This window comes from Garra rufa, chromosome 15, assembly GCF_049309525.1.
Source record: "Garra rufa chromosome 15, GarRuf1.0, whole genome shotgun sequence".
NCBI lineage: Eukaryota > Metazoa > Chordata > Actinopteri > Cypriniformes > Cyprinidae > Garra > Garra rufa.
This window is the reverse complement of record NC_133375.1, coordinates 21,965,371-21,978,762: the sequence shown is the minus strand read 5'-3', so window position 1 is coordinate 21,978,762 and position 13,392 is coordinate 21,965,371. Positions and strand designations below refer to the sequence as shown.

Here is a 13,392-nt window from a genome sequence, read left to right as displayed (position 1 = left end):
CCTTTATTTAATAGTTATAAGAAATCTATATTTTTTAGGTACAAGTTCAAAGCCTAATAGGAGCTGTTAATCAGTAATGGGGGTTGTGCATGTAGGTTACACCACAGAATGCTGCATTTATACTGTATGCTGTGCCTGAATGAGCTTTAAAGTAACAATGGCTTTTAATTTGTTAACCTTGAATTTACCTGCTATCAAAAAGAATATAAAAGAAACAGCTATGGCAAGTTTAATGGTTTGTAAAATGTTCAAAGTGTCCTTTTATAAGTGTTCAAAGTTCCACTGAAGACTGACTGTCAAGGAGTCAAGGACTGTAGCTCAAATATTATGTGAATGTGCCTTACATTTATTCATCTCGAAGACAGATATGATTGCTGAATTGGGTCAAAGTACACACAACAATAAGTTCATGATGTTCTGTTCACAATTAAATGATTATGATACATCTCAGAAGCACAACAGGCATATAAATCAAATTTTACTGTTCACTCTCCACTAAAAACTGGGGATGCAAACTTTATATATTGATGTCAATATTTCACAGAAAAACAGGAGCAGCTAAAATGTTTTTTGTGCAGCCTGTCATGTGACAAGAGAGTAATGCACCTCATTAGAGCGTGATGACCTTCATGATAGAGCCAGACCCACCCACACTCATACGCTGAGGTTAAAAATCACATATCACTGTGGACGACTTTAGACAGAGTTGAGAAGTTAACCGATAACAACAGAACAACGGACTGGTCAATGAAAGCCGGTTCTATGACTGAACTGTGCGTATAGCACACACGAATGTCTGTGCAGGAGGAAGAAAGTGTTCAGTCTGGCTCATTGCCTCAGCAGTAATGTGAGTATCGAATTTGTTTAATACTCCTTCAGTGGATGTAACACATAAATCAATCTTTTGTCCTGAGTTACTGGCATTAGATTTTTGCCAGAGCTGAAAAATGCTGACTGAATATTTTTAACATGTCGCTATTGTTGTCATATTGGATGCTGGTTATAATGTTACATTTGTGCAAATGTGGTTTTCTTTAACTTAAGACTGTTAAAGTGTAAGACCACATGGATCTACTAAACAGAATGAACAATTATTAGCATTTTATATTTCACATCTATTTTACTTTTTTTTTTTCAAATTGTATGTAATTATATATTATGTTATTACATATCATTAAATATATATATATATATATATAATTTTTGCAATTAACAAACCATTACACAGCAATTCACATTTTATTGTTGTAATGCCTGTTTATGATCTTTTTATTGCTATGTTGCACTTGTACTTTGTATTCCATAAAATGTTATATAATTAGTTTTAATTTAATACAACTCCATATCTATCTATCTATCTATCTATCTATCTATCTATCTATCTATCTATCTATCTATCTATCTATCTATCTATCTATCTATCTATCTATCTATCTATCTATCTATCTATCTATCTATGTCATCTATTTATCCATCTATCACAGTGGTTCTCAAACTGGGGTATGCAAATTGACGGAGGGGAAATATAATTATATTGCACTCTTAGGGTGTGTTCACACTTGTCATGTTTGATTTGATTAAAACAAACTCTGGTGTGTTTATTAGTGCCATTTATTTGAGTACATGTGAATGCTGCCATCTGAACCCTGGTGCACACCAAATAAGCATTTACAAACTAACTCTGATGTGCTTCAAATGAAATATGACTGCAACACGGACCTAATACTTCTAAACGAATCAAAAACAGGAAGTAATGACAAGATGTGACGCTATGCAAAATGATTTCATGAAGGGAACAAGCAGTGTATCCAAAACAAAATGAGCAAAGGGGAAACGTGGAGCAAGGAGGAGGTAAAGTGCCTTTTATGAGCTCTTTGTGGTGAAAATAAAATCTCATACACACAGCGAGCACACTTAGTCCAGTAAACGGCTTTAGGTGTATTCGACTTAAAGCGGCATTGAGGGTGTATGACCTCAAAAGTACCCATTCACAAATTGGTCTGCTCAGCGCCGCTTTAAGTGGAATCACTATGCCTTTAGGTTCGGTATCTTTAGATTCGCTGTCAAAAATGCCAGTGTGAACGCTAAGCGGCCCAGGACCAAATGTATCATTTTCCTTTTTGTTCTGGACCAAATGAACCAAACAAACCAAACTAAAGGTGTGAACACACCCTTAAACAACATTCAACTGAGCATGTGTTTTTACAGGCAAAATATATTAGTGTGTGCCCCCTCTAGTGTACCAACAAAAAATGGTAGTGCCATAAAAGGTAAAAATCTGTGATTAAATCAAATTGCATATCAAAGTTCTTGAGGCAGGCACAAAGTTTAGATGCCATGTGACATGTGCTCCATTTTGAATGTAAAGAAAGAAAAAATATATAAGGTAAGGTGGCAAATAGGTAAGCTAATAGGATTACAGGAAGTGGTGGGTTGCATTGTCTATTTGCTTTGATCTTAAGGCAGGTAAAAAGTGTTGGGTTAATGGTGAACATTGATCTATTTTCAGCACATCTGCGGCATATGTATATTTCGTGATAGAAGCAGCGCTGCTAGTGTATGACATCAAATTCCCCATTCACTGATCACTGAAGTAAGCTCAGCACCGCTTTGATTCGAATACACCTAATGCTGTCTGCTGAACTAAGCATGCTCATTGTTGCGTGTATATGATTTTATTTTTACCACCTGTGAACTTACAAAGAGCTCATAAAAGGCACTTTACCGCCTCGTTGCTCAATGTTTGCCCTCTGCTTAATTTAAACCGCACCAGAGTTAGTTTGATGCGCACCAGTGTTTGGATGACAGTGTTTACACTTACCTAAGCCAACTGCAATGAACAGAGCTATCGCACCAGAGTTTGTTTTAATTGAACCAAATATGACGAGTGTGAACACATCCTCAGTTTGAAGCAGACCCAAATAAATTAAACTTGCTCTCATCACTAAAGTAAAAGTTGGACCAGTTCTCTGTTTAAACAACATGCCCCTCAGCAAAGGTGAGCTTAGTCTTTTGATTCTCTCTGCTGATAAAAGGCTAAAAGTCAATTTCTTCAGTTGTAAAGAAATTATGTTTTTTGGGGAAAACATTTTAGGATTTCTCTCCATATAGTGGACTTCTATGGTGCCCCCGAGTTGAACTTGCAAAATACAGTTTTAGTGCAGCTTCAAAAGGCTCTAAATAATCCCAGCCGAGGAAGAAGGGTCTTAGGCTGTGTTCACACTTGGTGTCTTTTTTGACAAGAAAAAGTTGACAGGCGCGCTTTTTTAGTTACAAAAAAATCTGGACGCGTTTTGCAGCAGAGGGCGTCTTTTGTTGCTATAACAACAGCAGCAACAGTAGCCTATGTGTGGAGCAGAAATGTCGATAAAAAAGGAAGCTGCCTCTTTTCTTTTTTGACATTTTTGACTTTTATTTGATAGGACAGTATTTAGACAGGAAGAAAAGTGGGAGAGAAAGAGAGGGGACGGGATCGGGAAAGGTCTGAGAGCCGGGACTCGAAAAAGGGACGCCTGAAGCTCAACGGCTCTACTGTACATGTCGATGTGCGGCTCAAGAAGCTAGCAATGCGGCACGTCGGTTTTTGAAGTTAACGGGGAGGCGAATCCGGTTCACAACAATAAATTAAAAGTCTATATAACTGCAACTTTCCCATTTTTCTTGTTGTTATAGAAACAACAGGTCTAGCTGCTCGCTTGTCATTGGTCAGATCTCAAAAAAGCGCTTGACGTAGGGCGTTTTCTTCAGAAAAGTTAAACTTTTTTCAACTTGAAAAGACGCTCTGAGCTGCAGAAAAAGACACCATAATTTCTTTACGACTGAAGAAAGAAAGACATGAACATCTTGGATGACAAGGGGGTGAGTTTTGTTCTGAAAGTGAACTACTCCTTTCATACCAAAAACTGGAAGTATCTGTATGTGTTCTCTGATTTTGATTCAGAGTTTCAAATATCTCATTAAGTTCTTTATACTGTGCTTCAGAATACATTTATGAAGCATCCTTAAAATCTGCCCTTCTACTCCTGTCAGGATAACTTCAAATAGGACTATGCAGTGACCTTGAAATTTAGAAAATTGTAGGTTGTTCTCCAAGGAAGGATGTTAAATGCCTGGGGGTAAGCGACTGAAAGAGTTTGTGAACCACTGATCTATCATATAAAAATATATTTTAACATATTAATTCACAAGGTCCACCAATGGATCCATCTGTCCTTAGTGATGTCACACCATGTTTCAATTGCTAACACGTTTTTCTTTTTTGTTTCTGACGGTAATCTGATGTCATCACCAAGTCAAGATAAGAAGACATCAAAACAGCTGAACTGAATTGGTGTCACACCATATACAATACCAAGTGTCTCACAGTTGAAAGGAGTTGTCTAACATCACATATTTCCTCAACTACTCATTTTGACCATCTGTTCAGCATGCCTCTGTACATCCATGCCTTGGCGTGTGCTTTCGGTCTAGGTTCCTGGGTGTCCATTAATGGCTTGTGGGTGGAGCTTCCTCTGATAGTCAATGTTCTGCCGGAGGGTTGGGATTTGCCCTCGTACCTCACAGTCATCATTCAGTTTGCCAACTTAGGCCCACTGCTGGTGACCCTGGCACACAAATTCTGTCCCGGGCGACTACGTGAACATCTGGTCATCTACGCGGTCCTGTCAATCGGTGTTGTAGCTTGCGCCCTACTTGCTGCGTTTTGGAAGAACACAACCGTGATCCTCGGGAAACCGCGTAGCACAGCATTCTTCATCCTTACGTTTTTTCTCGCTCTAGTCGACTGTACCTCATCCGTAACCTTCTTGCCATTCATGATGCAACTTCCAGCCAAATACATCACCACATACTTCATTGGAGAAGGTCTGAGTGGTCTGGTTCCAGGCCTGGTGGCGCTGGCGCAAGGAGTGGGGATGTCAAAATGCGTCAATGTGTCTTATACGCCAGATAACCTAACAGAGCCCGAACCTCCAATCTTCACCGTGGAGACACAGTACCTCCCTCCCAATTTCTCCACTGAGATCTTCTTCTCCTTCCTAGCCGTAATGACAGCAGTAAGTCTGGGTTCCTTCATCATTTTAAAACGTCTGCCTCGCACTTTTGAACTATCCACTGAAAATCTCGTCCCGGACTCAGATGCTGCCGCAACTGCCTGCAGGGGTTTGGAGGGCCCTATGGATCCCAATCCAAAGGCAAACAGTCTAGAGGAAGAGGAAAAGACGAGAAACACAGTGCTGCTTTCTAAACCGCTGGACTCCAGTTATCAGCTGGCGTTTATCTATTTTATGGTTATATGGGTTAACGGTGCAACAAACGGACTGCTGCCCTCAGTGCAGACGTTCTCCTGTATGCCATATGGAAATATGGCTTATCACCTGTCCGCCACTCTGTCAGCGGTAGCCAATCCGGTGGCCTGCATCATTGCCATGTTTTTCCCCAAACGGTATTTCTTTAATTACAATCACATTTACTAACAATTTTATTACCATTTTGCATTTATTTTGTGTTCTATTAGGTACATTAACTGCTTAAATGGTTAGTTCACAAAAAATGAAAATTCTGTGATTAATTACTCACCCTCATATCGTTCCAGACCCGTAAGATCATCGTTCTTCTTTAGAACACAACGCAATGCAACTGCCAGGTTTAAGGCCCAGAAAGGTAGTAAGGGCATCATTAAAATAGTCCATGTGACATCAGTGGTTCAACCTTCGGTGTGTCGGTCTTCAATGCGTTTTCATGAGAGTCCCGTGACGCATGCATACTCTCATGGACACGTGTCGAAGACCAAAACGGAATAGAAGAAATTGTTGACTAAAGTCGTTATTTTTGTTTTCTTTTTTGTAGCTTCATAACATTACAGTTGAACCACTGATATCACATGGACTATTTTATTGATGTTCTAACTACCTTTTTGGGTCTTGAATGTGGTAGTTCCGTTGCTGACTATGCAGGGTCAGAAAGCTCTTGTATTTCACCAAAAATATCTTAATTTGTGTTCCGAAGATGGGTTTGGAATGACATGAGGGTGAGTAATTAATGACAGAATTGTCTTTTTTGGGTGAACTGTTTCTTTAAAACACATTTCAAAGTTTATAACTGCATTTTGACTAACAGTGAGTATATAATTCTCTTTCAGTTCATTAGTATTTTTGGGCATTCTGTGTCTACTGGGCTCTGGTTTTGGAGGCTACAATATGGCCATGGCTGCCATGAGTCCCTGCCCATTACTCCAAGATACACCTCTAGGGGACGCTCTTATAGTAAGTAAACTTTTAAAGGCACAATATGTAATTTCGCCGCTAGAGGGTGCATATTCAAAACAAAGGCATAGTTTGATGACATTGTGATTAAGTGTGGAATTATGGGAGTTGTAGTATTCATCCCCACAGCCGATGCAATCCGATTGGATTTGGATTTTCCGGTCATGTGCATGTGAGGAAAAACAGCGCTGTTTTATCATAGTATATACTTTTTTTTGGTGTTTCCATCATGTTTGCTACAAAATTGAGGAAATCGAGGGTGTACACTCTTAAAAGTAAAGGTGCTTCAAAAGGTTCTTCACAGGCGATGGCATAAAAGAACCATTTTTGGTTTCACAAAGAACCATTCAATCAAAGGTTCTTTAAAGAACCATCTCTCTCTTACCTTTTTATAATCAGATGTTAAAGGTTCCTTATGGAACCATTTAGACAAAAAGGTTCCTCTATGGCATCGTGAAGCACCTTTATTTTTAGGAGTGTATGACGGCATTGGTAGGTGACACAATGATACGGTCCGTTACACTAAATTGCTTATTTCTCTAGATTTAATCATTCTTAAAAACATTTGGGATAATGTAAGTACACAAGTCAACAAAATATATAACACTGTTCTAGTGTTTTTTTTTATATTTTGATGCAAAAATCTTACATATTGTGCCTTTAATGTAATCAGGTCAAAATGTCTGAATGTCTAAATGGAGAACTAAATGTTTCGCTTTAAATTATACTACTCTTAGTTTCATTCAGAATGAAATCTTAAAGATTAATATAAATGGTTCAGCAAACGTTTTGTTCCTCAGGCTACAAATGAAACAAATGTAAAACAGTCGTAGCTAATACAGGATAAATGGAGGAAAAATTATAATAATTTCTCATAAACACTAACATTCTAAATATGAATGAAACCTAGTGAACATCACAAATGATTAGTGCTGGATTTGAATACTGAAACACTAAAGAAATCCAGAACCATGTGCCAAACAACTCCCTAGTTTCAAAGTCAAGTGTCTGCGTCACTAGTAATGCTGAGTTGAGTAATTCTGGGCTGAGGTAAGATATACTAGTGCTTTCTCAACACCTCTGCATAATTACCCTGATAACTAACCTCTTTAGATCTACTGTAACAGACAAACTGTAACAGTATTTTATGTTATTTAACTTAAATGAGACCTAATATGCCCCTTTTTACAATGTAATATAAGTCTCAGTTGTCACCAGAATGTCTCTGTGAAGTTTAAGCTTAAAATACTCATATAATTTATTATATAATTTTGAAAATGCCTATTTTGAGTGGAAGCAGAAACACGCCGTTTTCATGCATTTCTCTTTAAATGCAAATAGTCTGCTGCTCCCCGCCCCCTTTTCCAGAATAGGGCTGTGCCTTTACAGCTCCTAACTCAGATACTCTGCCAAAAAACATCTGATTTTTTGATTATCATGTCTACCGCACTGAAATCATGTGTTTTAAGCCATATTAGTTTAAACTTCTGATATTCGGTTTTCTGAGCGTACACAGAAAGCGGCTGTCACACGGCATTTGAGTACTAAATTGAGTCTCTTTCATGTCGTATTGCGCTTAAACTGTCATATACTCACAAGTTCATGATAAAAACACAAATGAGTTGCAAAAACAGTCAGTTATGCCTGTGAAGATAAACAGCTGGGAAAGAAGTTGCATGTTTATATAAGATCTGTATGGCAGAAGCGTAATATACAGTAAATAAATCGATAAATCCACACACTTTCTTATCTCCTCTGAGGCTGGGACTCTAAATAGTGTTCTGTGCTCATCTGTGCAGCCAACAACAGAACAGTTAGAATGCTTTGCTCGAACTTTTGCCATGGCTTTAGAACTGGTACACCATCGTTGCTTGTAAAAACAGAATGACAGCATCGTGGGTGGAAACGTGAAACATATTATAATAAGATCTCCTTTCTACGTCACGGAGAGAGTGCAATCTGAGCCGCTTGTTTTTCACATGCTTGCAGAAAATGGCTTATCAAAACAAAGTTACTGCTTTGTCCTTTTTCACGTTTTTTAGGTTGGTATATTACCTTGGGGACCGATTATAACACTTAAACATGGAAAAAATCAGATTTTCATGATATGTCAACTTTTAAATATTTGATTTTAATCTGACAAGCACTGATGTCTGTCTTTTTTGTGTTTTGAACTTATTCCAGGTTTTGTCATGGGTGTTCTTCACTGGTCTGCTGTCCTATGTGAAGGTGATGGTGGGTGTGATTCTAAGGGACCAGAGTCACAGCGCCCTCGTTTGGTGTGGAGCAGCAGTTCAAACAGGCTCTTTGTTGGGCTCTGTCATTATGTTTCCCCTGGTTAACATCTATCACCTCTTCCAATCAGGAGACATTTGCAACACCATATGCCCAATATAAAAAATGTTTAATATGACTAACAGTGGAATTAAACTATCACTTACTGAGTTAATGATGGTGACATGACATATTACAATCATTGGGCACTTTCTTAGAATTGTTGTGATGCACTTCTCTTTTGTTTTCACGTTAACTTAACATTTGTACTTTTTTATTATTGTGGATTATTATTTATGATGTTGTAAGTTCTTGATATTTGGAAATATCCACAAGTGTTGCTGGATCATTTATGTATATTTCCTTCCAATATTATAGCGAAATCTGATGATTATATCATTAAATAATTTTGTATTGTAAATGCTGACTATAAAATGAATGTTTAATGAATGTTCTCAAACAAGTCAAGCACTATCAGATTCTGTGTTGTGTTGTCAGTTTCCACAGATAATAATTTTGGCTCGTCCCTCAATCAGCGCTCACAATAGAAGTCTATAACCTAATGTGGGTGTATTGTTCTTTGTGTAAACATTCCCTTTCTGTTCCTTGCACACATGATGAGAAAGATTCATGCTTTAATGGCTTTACATACTAATGGCAGGAGTTTTTAGATAATTCTAATTTTAACTAGAAGGTTTTGTTAATATACTTTCGAAACTTTTTAAAAACATTACTGCTGTAAAAGCACTGCTGTAAACATGATATTTGTTTGTTTTATTAAAGTGAGTATTTTTTTGTGAACCTGGAACATGTCAACACTCTGTCATCACTAGATGGCGCTCATTTGCTGTATATTTTTATAATGGTACCGCTCTTTTGCAGACAGCCTGAGGTTTTCAGTGTGAACTACTGCAGTAGGATGTTACTGACAGCAGCTCCAAAAATGTAATGTAAAACAAATAAATAAATCAAGTCAAACGCTAGTGATGTTACATTTGACACCAAAGCTCTGAAGCTTCTGTAAAAAAAGCAAAATGTTCATCTGACTATGAAATAACAACTGAAGTCAGAACTAGGGCAAGGTTAAAACAGACAGACTGCAGATTTTATTTATGATTTTTTTTTTTTCCGTTTGAATAATTTCAGTGCCAACAGACCAATTTGATGTTTGCAAACAGTGATGATGGTTTTGTGGGCAAAGCTTATTTGGTGGCAGAAAATGTCAGTTTTTAAGTAGCAGTCATGGAATAAAAGAATAAAAAAGGTAAATTTGATTATACATTTAAAAATTCTCACTCTCGCAATTTTGATTAGAAAAATTTCCACACTTTTGGGTTTTTCTTCCTTAAAATTGACAAACTTGCTATGCTTGAGTTAAATTGAGTTATAAAGTCCAAACTAGGAGCTATAAAATAATAAAAAAAATGTGTCAGAACTGTGAGATAAAATAGGTAAATGTTATGTAAAATGTTAAAGGTTTAAATAATATTTAATGCTGTAACTGTAGGGCTAATGCAACATGTCCCCTATGAACTGCATATGTGAATATTATGTAGACAAACTGTTTAAATCAATTTTATGCTTTAAACGTAGAGTAATCAGCAGGTTTCATCCGTTAGTCTGTCCGTTTAAACGTCTGCATTTAGCTTTAAATTACATCTTTGATGACAATATTCTATAAAAACTAATTACACTGCCATTAGTTTACTTCTAAAATAATAAAAAAAAAAAAACAATAATAATGGAAATGGAGAACTAAATGTGAAGCAGTTGTAATGGAAACAGCAGTTTGGTAGGTGCTATTCAATATTTTGACCACTAGATGGCTACAAGATACACAACGTTGAAAAGCTTTGAGTAATAAATCTTCTTACTACACATTTTGTTTAGGCAGAGGAAAGCCTCAGGTCTTTGCAAAGCTTTTTTTATTCATAACTTCCAAATACTTGCCATTTAGTGGGAACTTTTATTGAGTTTCATCCGAGTAACTTGCAGATATGTAATAACCTTGGATTCAATGTCTTGCTCAAGGGTACAAATTGTGATTGTGATTTCAATAAATCCCCAGGTCTTGAGTTGCACATTTTGGAATCAATCTGGGAACTCTTGAGCTACGTTTTGAATCCTTAGATTTCCACCACCCACAATCCATTTTTGAGTCAACCGACTTCCATCAGTAAGGAGAAATACACACTGATGACAGTCTCTAACCTATTTTGCCTCTTATAGGTTCACTGCAAATTATTTTATTTTTGTCTTGTTTTTCCAGGACAAATAACTAAACATTTTAAAATCAAGATTCATTTACAGAATGAGAAGCAAAATAACTTAAGATATTAGTTTTGTTTTATGAAAAATATATCAAAATTAAGTGAGTTTGTTTAAAACAAGAAAAATATCTGCCAATGGCGTAAAATAAAAAACATACACTACCAGTCAAAAGTTTTTGAACAGTAAGGTTTTTAATGTTTTAAAAGAAGTCTCTTCTGCTCACCAAGCCTGCATTTATTTGATTCAGAGTACAGCAAAAACAGCACAATTCTGAAATATTTTTACTATTTAAAATAACTGTTTTCTATTTGAATATATTTTAAAATGTAATTTATTCCTGTGATCAAAACTAGATTTTCAGCATTATTACTCCAGTCTTCAGTGTCACATGTGACAATGTCACATTTCTATTTCAGATAAATGCTGCTGTTCTGAACTTTCTATTCATCAAAGAATCCTGAAAAAAATCTACTCAGCTGTTTTCAACATAATAATAATAATAAATGTTTTTTGAGCAGCAAATCAGAATATTAGAATGATTTCTAAAGGATCAAGTGACTTGAGTAATGATGCTAAAAAGTCAGCTTTGAAATCACAGGAATAAATTACACTTTAAAATATATTCATATAGAAGACAGTTATTTTAAATAATAAAACTACTTTCAAAATTGTACTGTTTTTTCTGTACTTTGGATCAAATAAATGCAGGCTTGGTGAGCAGAAGGGATTGTTTACTTATTTCTTCTTAATTTTGACATAATTTCAGAAATAGTAGAAAAACGTAATATATTATGTCGTTTTGCTTTTCAAATGAATGAATCTTGATTCAAGAATGTTTATTTGTACTGCAAAACAAGACAAAAACATTGAGTAGGAAAATCATTTTTGCATTGTTTGACTATTTTGGCAAATTTAGTCAAGCTTTCAAATGCCAAAAAGGGCGCTGTACCATTTGTGCCAACCTAAACCACTTTTGCCAGTGACAGTATTTGATTCAACATCCTCAGAGACTAAATACAAAATCCAACAATGCAAATCAGCCCAAACCTGACCTTTGGCTGTGGTAGGTCATACAGTCAAATCTCCTGCTATGCCAGAGTCCTGACTCCCGACAGGTGATCAGACTGCCAGAAATGGTTAACTAATGAAGAGAAACAAAAAAAAAAAGAGCAGTATTATAACACTCGTCCTGAGGGATTCAAGAGAGAGACAAAGAGAGAGACACTGAGAGTAAAGGAGAGAGTGGTGTCAGCTGCTGACCCTGATTCTTGGGCACTCAGGAATGCTTGACTGATCCTAACGGGGCGTAAAAAGCCTAAATTACCCCCTACGCAAAGCCTAAGGGTCAGAGGTCAGGAGATCATGCAGATGCCTTCTTCTCACTGTAGTCAGCATCCTGATTTCCACAAAGAAACATCTGAGGATCATATGGGTCTGTCTGTGAGACAGTTTAAATATTGACAATACGTCATTTGGAGAGAGAGACTATAATCAGTTTTTAGGTTTATTAAAGAAAATCTGATTGTTTTTTTATCCGGTTCCTGTGTGTATAGAGGAAACCCACTGATTCACGCTGTTCAAACACTCACTGTGAGTCACTTTACGAGCTGAAGATGCTCATAAACCACTTTCCGTGCTGGTTTACCCACTTAAGGGCTCGATTGTTCAGCTGTGAAAAATGGGGTAGAAATAGTCGAGTACCAGGATAATTAGCTCAATTTCTTGGATCTATGTCTTTCTGTCGCTCTCTCTGTCCCTTTGTGCTACTATGGTATTGACATGCAAAGTGTTTACTGAGGAGAGTGTATGATTCTCTGGCTGAGTGTCAGATGGTCTTTCACTCTCCCAGCTGGTCCAAGAGCGCATAGCCACCTGGTTTCCTTCTTTTCGGTCACGTGAGAGCTGCAGAGGGTTGAGGGCTCTTTAAAAATCACTGCTGCGAGTTCCATCTGCTCTGGACCAAACTTCAACAACATCAACATGCCCTTAAGTCTCTTAGCCCATCAGCCGAGACTCCGCTCGATGAAACGCACTGCGTGTGAACAGAAAAGTGACACGCTGATGTTCTCCAGCTCAGTGAATGAGAGAACATGGGATGCAAAGGTGGTACGACAATGAGAAGGTTTTCTATGCCAGTCTTTTGAAGACTCATAAGCTCATACTGACTTTGATGGGTTTTGGTATACCAATTTCAATTCAATTAATTACTAAAAGCTTTATGATTCTACAAAGATAGCAATACACATACCACGTTCAAGGCCCAGAAAGGTAGAACATCATCAAAATAGTCCATGTGACATTAGTGGTTCAACTGTAATTTTATGAAGCTCGGAGAATACTGTCAATGACTGACATGGAAAAGAAGGAACTGTTGAATAAAGCCGTTATTTTGGTTTTCTTTGCGCACAAAAAGCATTCTTGTAGCGTTATAAAATTACGGTTAAACCACTGATGTCACATGGACTATTTTATTGATGTCCTTACTACCTTTCTAGGCCTTGAATGAGCTAGTACCATCTATCCAGGGTCAAAAAGCTCTCGGATTTCATCAAAAATATCTTAATTTGTGTTCCGAAGATGAACA

General features: G+C 37.1%; 1 protein-coding gene across 2 annotated transcripts; it reads left to right on the top strand.

Annotated features, from left to right (window-relative positions):
- Window positions 1-683: 683 nt before the first annotated feature.
- Window positions 684-9,520, top strand: slc52a3-1 (solute carrier family 52 member 3-1). 2 transcript variants are annotated; one of them, XM_073819451.1, is made up of 5 exons: window positions 684-847; window positions 4,030-4,115; window positions 4,293-5,443; window positions 6,140-6,263; window positions 8,448-9,520. In XM_073819451.1, exons 3-5 carry the CDS (start codon window positions 4,428-4,430, stop codon window positions 8,658-8,660), a joined length of 1,353 nt encoding a protein of 450 aa, XP_073675552.1. In that variant the 5' UTR covers window positions 684-847; window positions 4,030-4,115; window positions 4,293-4,427; the 3' UTR covers window positions 8,661-9,520. The 2 variants fall into 2 exon arrangements, with proteins under 2 accessions (XP_073675552.1, XP_073675551.1); XM_073819450.1 differs by lacking the exon at window positions 4,030-4,115.
- Window positions 9,521-13,392: the final 3,872 nt, after the last annotated feature.